Genomic DNA, 15,868 nt, shown 5'->3' on the forward strand with positions numbered 1-15,868 from the left:
TTAGGGGGTGCTCTTTTGAAGCTTGTTTCCCCAGGGAGCTCCTGCTGGGTTTAGTTTTCTAGCAACATACCCAACGTGCTCTTATATGCAGGTATTGTAGGAGACAGGAGGGAAAGCTACGCTCACAGAAACCTGGATGGAAGAGCCCTCCCTCAAGTCTTCTCTCTACTGTCCTTTCTCTCTAATCCCACCTTGTCATGAGCCTGTATTTCAAAGTTCCTCTGGTAATTAGCAAAGCACCACTCTGGTGTGAGGTTGGCCCTTGTGTTTAGGGGCTGCCCTTTTGAAGCTTGTTTCCCCAGGGAGCTCCTGCTGGGTTTAGTTTTCTAGCAACATACACAACGTGCTTTTATATGCAAGTAGTTTAGGAGACAGCAGGGAAAGCTACGCTCAGAGAAACCTCGATGGAAGAGCCCTTCCCCCAGGCTACTCTCTTCTGTCCTTGCTCTCTAATCCCACCTTGTCATGAGCGTGTATTTCAAAGGTCCTCTGGTAATTAGCAAAGCACCACTCTTTTGTGAGGCTGGCCCTTGTGTTTAGGGGGTGCCCTTTTGAAGATTGTTTCCCCAGGGAGCTCCTGCTGGCTTTAGTTTTCTAGCAACATACCCAACGTGCTCTTATATGCAAGTAGTGTAGGAGACAGGAAGGAAAGAAAGGCTCACAGAAACCTGGATGGAAGAGCCCGCCCTCCAGTCTACTCTCTTCTGTCCGTCCTCTCTAATGCCACCTTGTCATGAGCCTGTATTTCAAAGGTCCTCTGGTAATTAGCAAAGCACCACTCTGGTTTGAGACTGCCCCTTGTGTTTAGGGGGTGCCCTTTTGAAGCTTGTTTCCCCAGGGAACTCCTAGTGGGTTTAGTTTTCTAGCAACATACCCAACATGCTCTTATATGCAAGTAGTGTAGGCGAGATGAGGGAAAGCTACGCACACAGAAACCTGGATGGAAGAGCCCTCCCTCCAGTCTTCTCTCTTCTGTCCTTCCTCTCTAATCCCACCTTGTCATGAGCCTGTATTTCAAAGGTCCTCTGGTAATTAACAAAGCAGCACTCTTGTCTGAGGCTGGCCCTTGTGTTTAGGGCTTGCCCTTTTGAAGCATGTTTCCCCAGGGAGCTCCTGCTGGGTTTGAGGGAAAGCTACGCGCACAGAAACCTGGATGGAAGAGCCCTCCCTCCAGTCTTCTCTCTTCTGTCCTTCCTCTCTAATCCCATCTTGTCATGAGCCTATATTTCAAAGGTCCTCTAGTAATTAGCAAAGAACCACTCTTTTGTGAGGCTGGCCCTTGTGTTTAGGGGGTGCCCTTTTGAAGCTTGTTTCCCCAGGGAGCTCCTGCTGGCTTTAGTTTTCTAGCAACATACCCAACATGCTTTTATATGCAAGTAGTATAGGAGACAGGAGGGAAAGATACACTCACAGAAACCTGGATGTAAGAGCCCTTCCTCCAGTCTACTCTCTTCTGTCCTTCCTCTCTAATCCCGCCTTGTCATGAGCCTGTATTTCAAAGGTTCTCTGGTAATTAACAAAGCAGCACTCTTGTGTGAGTCCGGCCCTTGTGTTTAGGGCTTGCCCTTTTGAAGCTTGTTTCCCCAGGGAGCTCCTGCTGGGTTCAGTTTTCTAGCAACATATCCAACGTGCTCTTATATGCAAGTAGTGTAGGAGACAGGAGAGAAATCTACGCTCACAGAAACCTGGATGGAAGAGCCCTTCCCCCAGTCTACTCTCTTCTGTCCTTCCTCTCTAATCCCACCTTGTCATGAGCCTGTATTTCAATGTTCCTCTGGTAATTAGCAAAGCACCACTCTGGTGTGAGGCTGGCCCTTGTGTTTAGGGGTGCCCTTTGGAAGCTCGTTTCCCCAGGGAGCTCCTGCTGGGCTCAGTTTTCTAGCAACATACCCAACGTGCTCTTATATGCAAGTAGTGTAGGAGTCAGGAGGGAAAGCTACGCTCACAGAAACCTGGATGGAAGAACCCTCCCTCCAGTCTACTCTCTTCTGTTCTTCCTCTCTAATCCCACCTTGGCATGAGCCTGTATTTCAAATGTCCTCTGGTAATTAGAAAATCACCAGTCTTCCTACTTGTCAGTCCGACAGTCACTTCAGGAACCGTGAGCCTGCAGGAACTACCAGGAACGTCCGCCTCAGCTACAACTTCTTCTCCATTTAAAGGTACTGTGCAAATCCAGTTGTTCGTTTTGTTCATCCGCAGTGAAAGTGTGTGAAATCTTTCTCCAATCCGAGGGCTTGTCCTTCTCTACTGTTTGACCTAACTTTTTTGCTGACCAACTTCGTCCGGAACTCTTGGCAAAGACTTAACTGCGAACTCCACTCAACTGTGTGATCTTGAGCAGAAGATTGTTGTCCTATTGACTTTGGCCCTATGCCTATTTGATTTGATCTTCCTCTTTCTAGATTGCCCTGCTTACCTACCTGTTGGTGCTGCTCAATTTCTGCCTAACTTTATCTTTCCCTACCTTTTTAAATTTCTGGAGTGCCATTTTGCTCCCACTTCATTTGTGAGCTTAACTTGTCTGGAAACTATTGGGAGTGGTGTGTCATAAACCTTGAGTCAGTGTTTGAATCATAGTAATTGCTGTTCTTTGTGTTACTATTTGTTACTGCTCACTTGCTCTTGAGATAAGTCTGTCTGCTCAGCCATCGCTACCACTTTAATGTGTAGTGCAGGCTTGTACCAAAGATTAATTGGTACTGTCACTTGTAGTCTTAATTGTGTGTGGTGTTCCCAAAGGGTACTGCATATGATTCTGCCCAACACTGGTGGAGAAAGAAATAGTGGAACGGGTGGAAAGACTGCTACTTTACTGGGGCATGACCCTGCCCTCAATTTGGGAATCGCACATGCCACATGTGCTTCTCACCATGTGGCCCAATAGAAATGGGACTGTGGGGATTATCCAATCAGGTACTGAGGGTGTAGTTCACTGAAAGGGGTGGTCATACAGTGTTGCATCACTGTGCATAGTGAAGGTGGTTGAGATGGCTGAACGCATCGTGTTGATTTTGTGTGATACGTTTGTGCTTGATTTATACAAGTATGCTTTGGAAAGACACTTTGATGGCAATTTTGGTTTGGAAGGAGTGTCTGCCCTGTGGGGCGGTGTTTGAGTGCAGTTTCACCGATATGGATGCACTTTGCAGCGACTTGGCCACGTTTGGGACTGTGGATGTCGTCGTCCTTCACTACGGTGGTACGCAGATGGGTTACAAGGCTGGTTTAGGTTTGTTCCATTGACTCAGAAAGTTGCTCAATGCAGTGCAGCGCCTTTTTCCAACTGCCCAGGTGCTTGTTTCATCTATACTACCAAGAAGAGTATGGGTGACTGGTGATCAATGTAATTCCGAGCCAGACGCTGGAAAGTGTCTCATCAACGGAAGACTGTCAGATTGTGTGCACTTGCGTGGGATGTTCTTCTGCAACAATGACCTCATTAGTTGTGGAAATGCAGGGGTTGTTGATGTAAATGGCCTTTCCTTGTGGCCCATTGGCAATGTGGTTTTGTTTTCCAATCTACAGTACGCAGTGAAGAGTATAGTGTAATATTGTGACTGCAAGAACAAATCAATGAAAAACAGAAAAAAGGTGTGTTTGGACAGCCTCCCTTAAAAACTAACTGGAAATGTATCCGTCCACGACAGCACACAGCACGAAAACCTCATCTGAGGATTTTCAGGATGGCCATGGAAATGGGACTGTGCAGTCTGAGGTATTGTGCAATGCCGTTTTTGGGTGTGGTGTGTACGCAGGGGACTGGTGTTGAAAACTTATTCTGCTACATGAAGAGCTCTTCAATGTAATTGGTGGATGCGTGTGGAACATTGTAAGAGAACATAACGACAGCATGCAGAAAGGAAAGAAGTGGCAAGGGAAGATTGGTTGATGCTTCAGTGGGCTGCACCAGTAGCAGTACTTGGGGAAGTGCGCGTGCCATATTCAGCGCCTCTCACCATGGTGTCCAATGGGGTTATAAGTGATCCAACTGCAGCTGATTCTGCCTCAGCTGGAACATTTTCATGAGAAAGGTGCAAACTACGAAACGTTTGCACATTTCTCTAATTCAAACACACTTACATACTACGGGGGCTGCAGGGGTTTCCCCGCAACCCCCGCTCACTATATTGCAAAGTATAGTGAGTGGGGTGTTGTGGGGACACCCCTGTAGCCCCATTTTTTTTTCACAGGGGTGCTGCAGGGTTGTCCCCCGCTACACCCTAACTCACTATACCATGCAAACAATTGGTGTTCGAACCTTTGATGGTAGCATTTTTCGGTCGTATTGTACGGTTGGACCTTTTTATTTCAGTCCGTTCGTACAATACTGTCCAATGGAAATGGGACTGTGGGCATTGTTCAATCAGGTGCTCAGGGTGTGAGTCACAGGAAAGGGCGGCCATAGGCAGAAGGACTCCTCCTGCTTCACTGGGGCGTGGCCCGTGCTGTACTTTCGGATGTGCACTGTGCGTTGTGCTACAACCTGCGCATCTAACCATGTGGCCCAATAGAAAATGAACTGTGGGGATTATGAAATCAGGTACTGTGGGTGTGGATCACACAAAGGCCTGGTCATACTGTTATATATTACTCTGCATAGTGAGGCTGTCTGACATGGCGAAATGCCTTCAATTGCCTTTGTGTGATGCCTTTGTGGTACACATGCACAAGTATGTCCTCGAAGGACACTTTGATTGCCATTGAGATTTGGAAGGAGTGCACACATTGTAGTGCACTGTGTAGGACGGCTGTTTTGCTGATATGCATGTCCTTTGGAGAGACCTGGCCACTTTTCATACTGGCAATCTTATCGTCATGCAGTATGGCGATATGAATATGGGTTATCTGGCTTGTTTACGTATCCTTCGTTGGGTATGTTGCTAAATGTCGTGAAGATGCTTTGTCGCACTGCCAAGGTGCTTTTCTCATGCATAACAGTAACAAAATTATGGCCCAATGGTTATGTACGTTGTTCCGAGCCAGAGCTTGGAAGGTATCTCTTGAACAGAAGTAGATATATTTTTTGGTCTGCTGATGGGATGTTTCTCAGCAATAATGAACCCATTAGTTGTGGAAATGCGCAGTCTTTCCAAACACAAGGTATTTTGTTGTCCACCATTGGTAATGCTGTTTTGTTTGCCCGTCTACGGGAGGCGTTGAGGACTTTACTGTAATAATGTGAGCACAATCAAACACAAAAGCAATTTAAACCTGAAAGAAAGGGTGTTTAGTAGAAGCATCTACAATACAACTTAAAAAAAGAAATTGCTATTTTCAGAGCTGTCCGCACAAACAAACTCCCCCACCTTGGTTACACTGTATTCACTCATGGCCGCACACAGCACGAAATCCCCGTTCAGGGATTGTGAGGATGGCCATGGAAATGGGACTGTGCAGGCTGAGGAATTGCCCAATACCATTCCTGAGTTTGGTGTGTAAGCAGAGGACTGGTGTATAGAACTCATACAGTTAAATGTAGACCTCTTCAAAGTGATTGGTAGATTGGTCTGGAAATTTCTAACAGCAACCGCTGCTGGGGTGCTACAAAGAAGGAAGAGGAAAGGGAGGAAGGAATGTTTGTGCTTTATTGGGGTATGGCTTTTGTCATACTTGCGGAAGCGCACGTGCCACATACAACCGTTTGCAGCATGCTCCCTATGGGAATGTGAGAGTGGGGTTGCACAGTGAAGGACATTAGGCAGGTACCAGCTTAAGTCACGTGAGAGTGCTCGTGAGATCATGCATGGCAGCTCGCGCTCAGCACATTGTCAGCCTGGCAAGCCAGGCAGCAGTAGCCTGCCATACGGTCTCCCCTACTACCTTCCGCCACAGACTGTGACTTACCTAAATACAGGGACCATCAGCCGGACAATAACATTCGTATAAGTAGATGCTGAAATGTATGATGCAAGGTCACTAAAATCTGAAGGCTGTGGTATGTGTGAAGGGTTAATTAAAGCACAGGAAGGCAACCTTCACATCTGGTGTCATCAAAACACTCCTAACATTGCAAAATACTGCACTTTTCCACTGTCCAAGGGTCCAGATTGTGTTCCCGAAATAAGGGCCCACGCGCAGCGTTGGTGCGGTTGTAACTGTTCTCCTTTGGGATGGCTGTCCGCAGGACATGTTTTGGCCGGAATATGTTGTGCGCATGAGGAGAAGTGTCTTATGCACACTGTTGCCACTTGTCTACTGAATAATAGGGCAACACACGTGTGCCAACCATTTTGGGTGACGTTGGATGTTTATAGCATACAGCAGCTGGAATGTTCATGTGTATAGCTGCTTGTAGGAAGTGCGTGGGAACCTCTAGCACATTAATGTTCATTCGCATATGCAGCAGAGTGGCACTGTTACTAGGACACACAGGAACACATACACGTGCTTGTACTTGCACTACGAACAAACATCTTCTCCCACACGCATTGATAGGTGGTGGGCGACACAGAGACATGCAGAGCTTGCTGGTGGCGTACGGATGCCTCCATTGTCACTGTGTATAGGCCAGACAGTTGCGGAAACCTACCTTATTTTTAATTAAAGTTAAGGACTGTGCGCCGCTGAGTCACAACCCCGTTTCAGGAACAAAAGAAATATCACACAAACCCTCAGCAACTTTCTCATTATTAACATTTACTTGTACACATTCATATGCCTTATTAGGAAAGGGAAGGGGTAGCACAAGTGGATACTTATTGTGGGGAAATGGGGATTTTCAGAACTTGGTTGTGAGGGGAGGAAGAGCTTGATGTATTACCGTAACGTCTCCCATGACACGGTTTTTGAGGGCATGGCGGGCTATCGCATTGGGAAGGAATACACGTGCAGGTGTGGCACTGCTGTTTCATTTTGTTCAAAATATGTCCTTGTACGCAACCTTTACGGCGGCACAATTGTTCACCACTTTTTCCACTTTCACTTCCACGCTCTCCATGTCCCTATGCACAGAGTTTCTTTCCTTTCCTATGCCCGTATTCTGTTGTGCAAGGGTTGCCGCTTGTATGGCCTAACTTTCCTTTGCAATATGTTCTCTTACCGAAAAAAGAATGTGTTTGGTGTACACGCAGCAATATATATTACATCATTTACGGGTCACTTTACTGTGCATACCAATGTGAGGGACATTTTCCTCCTGCCACTTTAAGGTGCTTGCCATTGCTGTGTTACACAAAGACACATTATGCTTATGTACTATTGTATACTGCAGCACATGTACAATTATAGAATACAGTTTAATGTCCATATTACATTGTCGAGACGTTCAGGTCTTAGCACTTTCTAGTCATTACTCTGGCCGTTCGTTCTTTGTTCCCATTTACAGTAGCACTGGGGTAAGATTGTTGGAGGTAGACGCCACTTCTGTTGTTCATGCATTCCGTTATGGTGTACTCCCTCTGGCTTTGTCCTGTTTGCTTCCTAAGTACAGAATGTGCATACCTGCACTGTTTTGTCTTGCAATTCTTGCACATGGTGAGGTTTGTATATGTTATTTACGTTTGGTGATTGGTATCACTATCTGAAAGAGCACCTGCCTTCCCCAGCGGGTTGAATGCCAGGCAATCTTTGCAAACAGACGAACAGTCTGCAACTGCTGTCCGCATTAACGTGGTGCCAGCAATTTCACTATTTTGCACAGTTCTTCTTTACAAACTAAGGGTATCCTGTAAAATTGTAATGCAATTCAGTCAAAGACACATTATTATAGGGACACCATGGTTATCTTGTACAACTCAAACCATATCCCCTTTCTTCAAAATAAATATAATATACAACCGTTATCGTTAAAGTGCCCTACTAAAAACCTATGAAATTCACTAACAAAAAACATTGTTAAAGGGATGTTATGGTTAAGTTGCACTACCAAAAACATTTCCCCTTTATTGAAAAACCTAGCCTAAAGCAACTTAATGGTTAAAGTGCCCTATTAAAAACCTATAAAATTCACTGACAATACATGTTGTTAAAGGGACGTTATGGTTAAGTTGCACCACTAGAAAAACCTGTGATGTCATCTTTGATGTCAAGGGTATTAGTCCTTGCAGTGCACAGTGGTAGCATGAGTTATGGTTGCGTACCTTATCATAACTTGTACATTTCTGGTGTTTTTAGATTTTACATGTAACCATAACGTGTACAGATACATGCTATCAATGTTCCCATTGCATTGTGTATGATGAATAAAAGACCATATCCTAAGGGCCAGTGAATGCACCGCTGGCAATGTCAGGGTTCAGCGGTGGCTACTAACTGCTCTTGGAATGTTCTGAATCCCCTGGAATCATAATAATGTTGTTGAATTAAATAATTGTCCAACTAATACATTCATATGTATTCCTGATGTATCATTGCTTTGATTTATCTATTTGCTAATCAAATTGAGAACATTCTGAGTGACCTGTATTCAGCGTAATCGTCAACCATTTGGAGGTGGAGGCGCCAGAGTCGCAGAACATGCCCTATGGTCTGGAACTGACGGCTATAGATTGAAACTGATTTAAAAACAAAAGGATATTAGTGAAATGTTCCAGGGCAATTTGACGCAGCTGCAGAATTCTAACTAAAGGTGATATTGCAATGAATGAGTTGTATTTGTGGCAAGGTTCACTGTTACTCCTTATTGCTTCTCTCTTGACAGATCCTAATGACATCAGATTAGTGAATGGACCTTCGCTTTGCTCTGGGAGAGTGGAGGTCAGAATCAACGGAGTGTGGGGGACAGTGTGCGATGATTCCTGGGATCGGAAGGACGCCTCAGTTGTCTGCAGATATCTCAGCTGTGGATTTGTGGAAAAATACTCTTACAATTCAACATTCAGCACCAGTTCTTTACCAGTCCTGATGAATAATCTACATTGCATGGGAGATGAGGCTGTTCTATGGAACTGTGCACAAGGAGGCCTGGAACACACCATCTGCCCTACAGGGAGGCTCGCTGGAGTGACCTGCACAGGTAAGAGAGACATCCCATCTCCAATAATCCTTCCCTCATGATATAAAGAAATCTGTAAGGGTGCTATATATCAGGAGTATTTATAACAAAATAAACTTCAAGACAAACAAGCAACTCCAAAAATTCTGCTTTAAGGCACTGCAAGAAAACATGTGCAATGCTGCGACACATGACAATGGTTATGGTCTTCATGGCCACCCATTTACAGTCATGTGATTAGGGTGCAGGGGAATCGCATACAATAAACAGTGCTGCACAGTAATTTGCTATGCAATTGTGTATGTTTGCTAATAACATTGAAATGTGTGAGCACAGCTATCTATTTAAATTCCCCTTTTCAATGAAAGCACAGCTCATCCTGCATTCCACTTTTGCCCTCAGTGCTCCCTTCACTCTCTTTTCTGTATGCGCTGCAAGTAAATGGCGAATAGAGAGTGCAGCAGTAATCATCTCATCCTCTCTTAAATGTGCCAAAGGTTTGCGAGGGAGTGCTAAGCAAGAAAAGTTCTTTCTTTTTAAGTTGTTCCATAATGTATAATTAGAGTGTTGCTACTGTAAACCATGTCTCCATGTGTTTCAGTGAAGTGCAGGTTAGTGCTTCTAAATCTCATGGTGTCTTCTATATTTTTGGGGGGAAGGTGCATCATTTTGACGATTGAACACTTTTCAAAATGCCCACGATCACACAGCCAAATGCTTTTGATGGCAAACTTAGTTCTGTGCTGTACAATATGTGTAGACCCGCGGGTATATTCCAACTCTTATAGCATTACGTAATTATTCTTATAGTAGCAATCTCCTTACATAGAAACCCCAAATGGTTTTGTTATGACAAAATATTCTTTATTTTATATCATACATAGACAATCAATGAAAACAGGGTGTATAAAAAGTTACTTTCATTCGTTAAAAAAAGTACATGAACTCAATCTCTACTAACAGTTGATTACATTTTTGAGCAGCAACACGCCCTCTGTCCTCACAGGTCATCCCCTCTGGTCCCTCTGTGTTGTTCCACTGTGACCCCCACCCCTTCCCCACACAGGAGTCTGTCCTGCTACATTCTGGTTTCACCATCACATTCTTGTGGCCAATGCTGGATTTGACTTTTATGGACATCATTGATTCACGGTGCGTCACCCTTTCTTATCTCTCATGCTGGACTTCCTTTGCATCTTGTACTCATGGTGGCCCTGAATCATGCTGTTCCCATCTTCATCGTGTATCCTGGCTTGCAGCATTATGTGTTGCTACTGACTTCCACAGTTGTATTCCCTCGCCCCTCTTGCTTCTCCACTCTTTTTGACTGCTTACACTATATTCTCTCCTCCCCTCTCCCTTTTCCCATCTCTTCCCCTCCTCCCCTTACTTTCTTCTACACACTTACTCCTTCAGAATTGTCCCTGGCTTGTATGATAGTAACCTCGTCTGTCTTCTCCCCCATCCTATTAGTGACCCCCTCCTCCTTCCAGCACTAACTGAAATGTTGTCAGGCTGAGTACGATAGGTAATTTAACATCCTTACTGTTCATGGCATGTATGAATTTCATTGTATTTTCCCGTGTTCCTTTCCTTGCCTTGAAGCGCTTTCAAACACATTGTGTATAGGCGCTATATAAATAAACTATCATATCATATCGCAACCAACTATGACCCATACTATACCACATATAACCTACATCATTCATTCTCTTAGCCTGGTACTCTCTGATACTCTCAGCCTACTGAATACATCAACAGGCTAGACCACCCTGTATTGTGTGTATTGATAAAAGTGTGTTCTGTGAGCTGCTGGTTTCATTCATCTGTGCAACTGATGCTCAACCCATGCGCTGATCCCATACTCCTTCACATTCTAATAGATGCCAGCTCCCAATGCTAATAGTGATAAATAATGCTTTCATGGGGGGCCAGGGCTGGAATGAATGGTGTGGTTGGACCTACCTGTCTTGTTCCTGCGAGATCAGAAGATTAAATATTGCTGGCTGTTCCCTATGGCCGTCCAGTTTTCCTACAATGGGGCCTCAGTGCAGTATTAAACATCATCCCTGCATACACCTATGTACAGCGTCAAGCATCAGCACATGTCATTAGACATTCTCATCAGAACAAACGCTGCTTGCCAGTCAAAGCGCTCCCGGTACCCTCTAAAAAGGATAACATGCAATTGAAAACAAAAATGCTCGGAGAACCTTGCAAACATCATCATCATCAAACTGTTTTCATACCTTTGTAAGGTTTACTTTTTTTTAAAGTAAACCTTACAAAGGTATGACTCTCGTACATCTTGAATATCCCGATGGACGAGCCAGCAGATAGTTCAAATAATTGTCCACAATAAATGAATGTCTCTGCACCAAACATGCGCTACTCTGACCAACTACAACACAGTACCTGTGTGCAGCTTCTGTGAGCTCCAATGTTCACTATTCACACGTCAGCCATCAATTGACGGACCGGATGTCTCTCTTCCTCCTTCCGGGTTCCAACTCCAATCAAGACCTGCTCACACACAAACAGTCACCATCACCACAGGTAGCCGCACTGATGTCACCATTTCCAAAGACGGAACATAACTGCTTGGAGCCCTGCACTGCCAACCATCATGGCAGCTGCCCATAAGTGCTTGGCAAAGTGACCCTTCTGGCCGAGTTGCTCACTGCATAGACTAATCGGGGATCTCACAGACTGCACAGCATGTCAATTTTTTTTTCTTTGCCGCCATACTTAAACACGTCTTGATATCAACCACTCAGCATTTGGTTCAAATCCACTGTACTCTGCACACAAATAAAGTACCAATGGTCACTAAACGCTCGCACCTGGGGCTTCCTGTAAAGCCTGCTCCTTCTCAGAGCGTACTGGGGATGCTGGGTTAACCTTGAACAGTCTCTGGCATCCTTTAAAAGTCATCGGTGCCTGTCACCTCATAGAGGCGGTGCTTCAAATCCCTTGGTGCATACTAGATAGCGCCTTCTGTTCTGTGCTGACATGGCTCTCCTCTCCGTGGGTGATTCCCAGGGCAGTCTCTTTTACTTCCCCCTGCGTAGTTGCCAACCAGTCACTATGGCTCCCTTTTGGTGTGCAAGCACAGCGACTCCCGGGCAGCCACTTCTAGGCCTGCCTGGGCACTGGCAGGACACCTCTCCTCAGAATCTACACGGAGAGGCTGCTTTACTCCGCCCTGGGTGCTTCTCCTTGCTGATCCCTGGGTACCACATTTTCTCAAGCCCTGGGTGGTGGGACGCTTCCTGGACCATGGGGGCAGTGTGTTCCCTCTCCTTTGTAGCAATCTCTCACTTTAACTTCCTCCTGTTCTGCACCCCCGCAGCAGTATCTCCATTCTCCTTTATCAGGACCACACACACACACACACACAGAGGTACCTGTTGCCTCCAAGGTCCATCCAACTGGTCCTCTCCAAGATCAGACCTCGTCGCCAATTGCTATGACTGCTTGTTAGTTATCAAGCTATAAAAAGGATACTGTGGCAGGTACATTTCATAGATGCTTTTCTTCAGCTCTTCAGTTACAGGTACAAATCAGGTCTCATCAAGTCCATCAGGAGATAGGGGGAAATCATGAGGGAAACCCACTGGCTCCCACCACCCAGACTATCATAGCTCAACTGCCTGGATTAGAACCCATTCATACACAAACACTCCAAGCTACCTCACACATTCCACATATGACATCACCACATACATACAGCATTCAGGAGGTGAAACCAGAGTGAGGCAGGATAATCCCAACAGAGCCTTACTCTAGGGCGGATGACATCAGAACATCCTTGGAGTATGCCGCCAATGGTTTTGGGCAGCCTGAAAGTTTGGAGCCCATGGTTCGGGCTCAGTTCAGAGTTGTGCAGATTTTCTTTGATTAAAAGTTTGGTTGGAGCACATGGACAAGAATTATCAGGTCTCGAATGGCAGCTTTTACTCGCCTGAAACCCCCCTTCATCCCCCACACCAACAGCAGAGGAAAGCCTGGAGACACCTCACTGTAAGGCGAATTTTATCTCCCTGAATGTGAAAGGACTTAATTCTCTGGTGAAACGGAAATCCGTCTTGAAGCGGTTAAAAGACCTGGCTGGGGCCGTGCTCTTTCTCCAGGAAACTCACCTTCTCCCAGTAGACTATACTTGTTTCCGGAATATAGATTTCCCAAGGCAGTTCATGGCCTCCGGAGGCACCAAAAAAGGGGGAACAGCGATCTTGATGGCAAGGGATATTCACTTTGAGGAGTTGGACACACTCACAGACCCAGCCAGTCGTTTTGGGGGAGTGAAGGGGATGCTCTGTCCTGAACTGCACTCGCTGATCTCTGTCTATGCCCCAAACAAGGGCCAAGAAAGTTTCCTGGTGGATCTGGAAGCAACCCTTCTCCCTTTCTTGGAGGGCCAGGTGATCCTTGAGGGTGACTTCAATGGGGTCTCTGACCCAGACAAGGACAAGACACACCCTCCGTCCCCCAGGGATTACAAAATAGCACTGGGCATTCTTCATCTGTTCAGATCACTGGGAGTTGTGGATACCTGGAGAGAGCTTCACCCACAAGAAATATTTCAGCTTCTTCTCACAGGTCCATCGTTCCCTTTCTTGTGTAGGCATGATCTTGGCCTTGCCACAGCTTTTGTCCTTCACAAACAAAGTATGTATCGTCCTGAAGGTTCACACAGACCATGCTCCGGTGCTGCTCCAAATCAGATCTTGGAACCCATGCCTTAGGCCCACACCACAGTGGCGTCTATTTCACCTAATCTTAAACAATATGGCTTTAAGAGACGATGTGGCAATTGCAATCAGGATTCTGATTGCGCACACAGAAGCATATCACAAATGGTAGAAGCAGTCCAGATCCCTCCTGGAACAAGAAATCTTAGAAATAGAATGCAATTACAAAAAGAAGGGTTGGTCTACAAAGGTCCAGACAGCCATCGGTGTGGCCCGCAACAAGTTAGAAGCCCTATATATGAAGGAGCAGCGCAAACCCTGCGCTCAGTCAAGCAAGGATACTACGCCAAAAGTAACAAGGCCAACCGTCTTCGAGCACAGAAATTGGCAAAAACCAGGAAACGTAACTTTATCTCACATTATGAGCAACAGGACAAGCTGTGGCTGGCGCAGGTGCACCTACTTGAGACCATGGCCAGTATGGATAGATCAGTGGAAGCTCAGCGATAATATATTGTAGAAGAGGACTTGCCCCATTTGGCCCGAGAGGACATGAAGGCTCTGGAAGCACCAATCAAGCAGGAAGAAGTGGTGGCAGTGATCAACTCCTTGAAGGCCCGAGTTCCAGTACAGGCTGGGCTTGCAAAGCAGGGCACGCACTTTCTCTGGGGTGCAACCTGGGATTGCAAGGTGAGGTACACCATTTTTCTGGGGTGCAGCTGTGGGCTTGCGAGAGAGGGCAGTGCAGCCTGGGCTTGCGAGGGAGGGCATGCGTTTTCTCTGAGGTGCAGCCTGGGCTTGTGAGGGAGGGCACTTGTTTTCTATGGGGTGCGGTCTGGGATTGTGGGGTGAGGCACCTGATTTTGCAGGGGTGCAGCCAGGTCTTGCAGCCTGGAATTGTGAGGTGAGGCACCTGATTTTGCTGGGGTGTAGCCAGGTCTTGCCAGCGTGGGCACGTGTTTTCCCTGGGGTGCGGCCTGGGTTTGCCAGATGAGGTGTGTGATTTTGCTGTGGTGCGGCCTAGGGAGTGGTGCGGCTCAGGGAGGCCACATGTTTTATATTGGGTGTGACCTGGGATTGCGAGATGAGGCACGCAATTTCGCTGGGATGCTGGATGCTGGGCCAGGAGTTGCGCTGAACCTTGCTCTGTGTTAGTCCTTTGGCTTGCTTTTTGGTGTGCGTGGGGTTGTGTTGTAGTCGTCCATGCGCAGCTTGTTGTAACTTGCGTGACGGATGGTAATATGTCTTGAAATACATGATTACACATGCCGCACAATATTTCTTCTGTGCCCCGGCTCGCGCAGAATCTTTCTCGGCACGCAACCCTTGCACAATTTCTGCGCCATATTCCATGAATCGGGCCTATTAAGTCTTACATGGCTGCACTGTAAACATAGGTTTGGCAGAGAAACCTAAACATGACCAAAATGCTGAGGGCAGATGAACCTGCACTGCTAATTCCCATTGAAAGGTCCCTTTGTTCCTTAACTGTTGCAATGACTTGTTATCCCAGAGAGGAATGTGCCGTGCAAGGCCATGAGGCAGCAACAGGCTCCTTGCGGTGCACATTCATCACAGCCAGGCCATCAGCAGACCTCCAAACCCCACCCAGTCCACCAGGAGTAATGTCACCCACCACTGACCCAGTCCAAGAACCCCTGCATTCCGCGATAGTGGGTGACCTCAGACCACCACCCATTAAACCAATGGCCATTAAAGATCTAAACGAACATGACCATTTCACCTTATTCCATAAATACACCCTTTGTAATATGAGGTACAGGGTGGAATAAATTATAGTTCAAAACAATGGTAGAAGCCTTGGGTGTGGAGAGTGCGATATGAACCGAGAATAGAATGTGTGGGTCAGCATGATCGTGTTCCTCCCCATGTACCAGTTCCCAAGTTTCCCAGGTGCTGCCATGATGATGTAGTAGCGTTATCTTGCAATAATAACTCTGCAATAGCCACGTATGAAGAACCTGACCTTCAGTCCCTGGACAGATGAGCCCCATCGGCCCCATGTGAGAGAAGACAGATGAGCGAGACTGGAACCAATCACAGCCTGGCATCCCCTATGGGCAAGGCCCTTGTGTAGGGTCTCACCAAACAGCCACATGGATTTCTACTGTATGGTGATGATGCAGTGATGCCTTATAAGCTTATGTTTGTATCACTTGAGCCCAGAATGTTCTCGAGCAGCAGAGTACTTTGCCTGCACCCTTACTTTTTGTATGAT

The 15,868-nt window shown here is 46.3% G+C and overlaps 1 protein-coding gene across 1 annotated transcript in view; it reads left to right on the forward strand.

Moving 5' to 3' along the window:
• Positions 1 to 15,868, forward strand: part of LOC138498728 (CD5 antigen-like) — a 688,494-nt gene that overhangs the window by 552,429 nt on the left and 120,197 nt on the right. Inside the window, exon 4 of the mRNA XM_069622366.1 lies at positions 8,642 to 8,956. Coding sequence (XP_069478467.1) covers positions 8,642 to 8,956 — 315 coding nt within the window. The remainder of the gene's footprint in view (positions 1 to 8,641; positions 8,957 to 15,868) is intronic.

Source organism: Ambystoma mexicanum, chromosome 5q, assembly GCF_040938575.1.
Source record: "Ambystoma mexicanum isolate Mex_15411 chromosome 5q, UKY_AmexF1_1, whole genome shotgun sequence".
Taxonomy (NCBI): Eukaryota; Metazoa; Chordata; class Amphibia; order Caudata; family Ambystomatidae; genus Ambystoma; species Ambystoma mexicanum.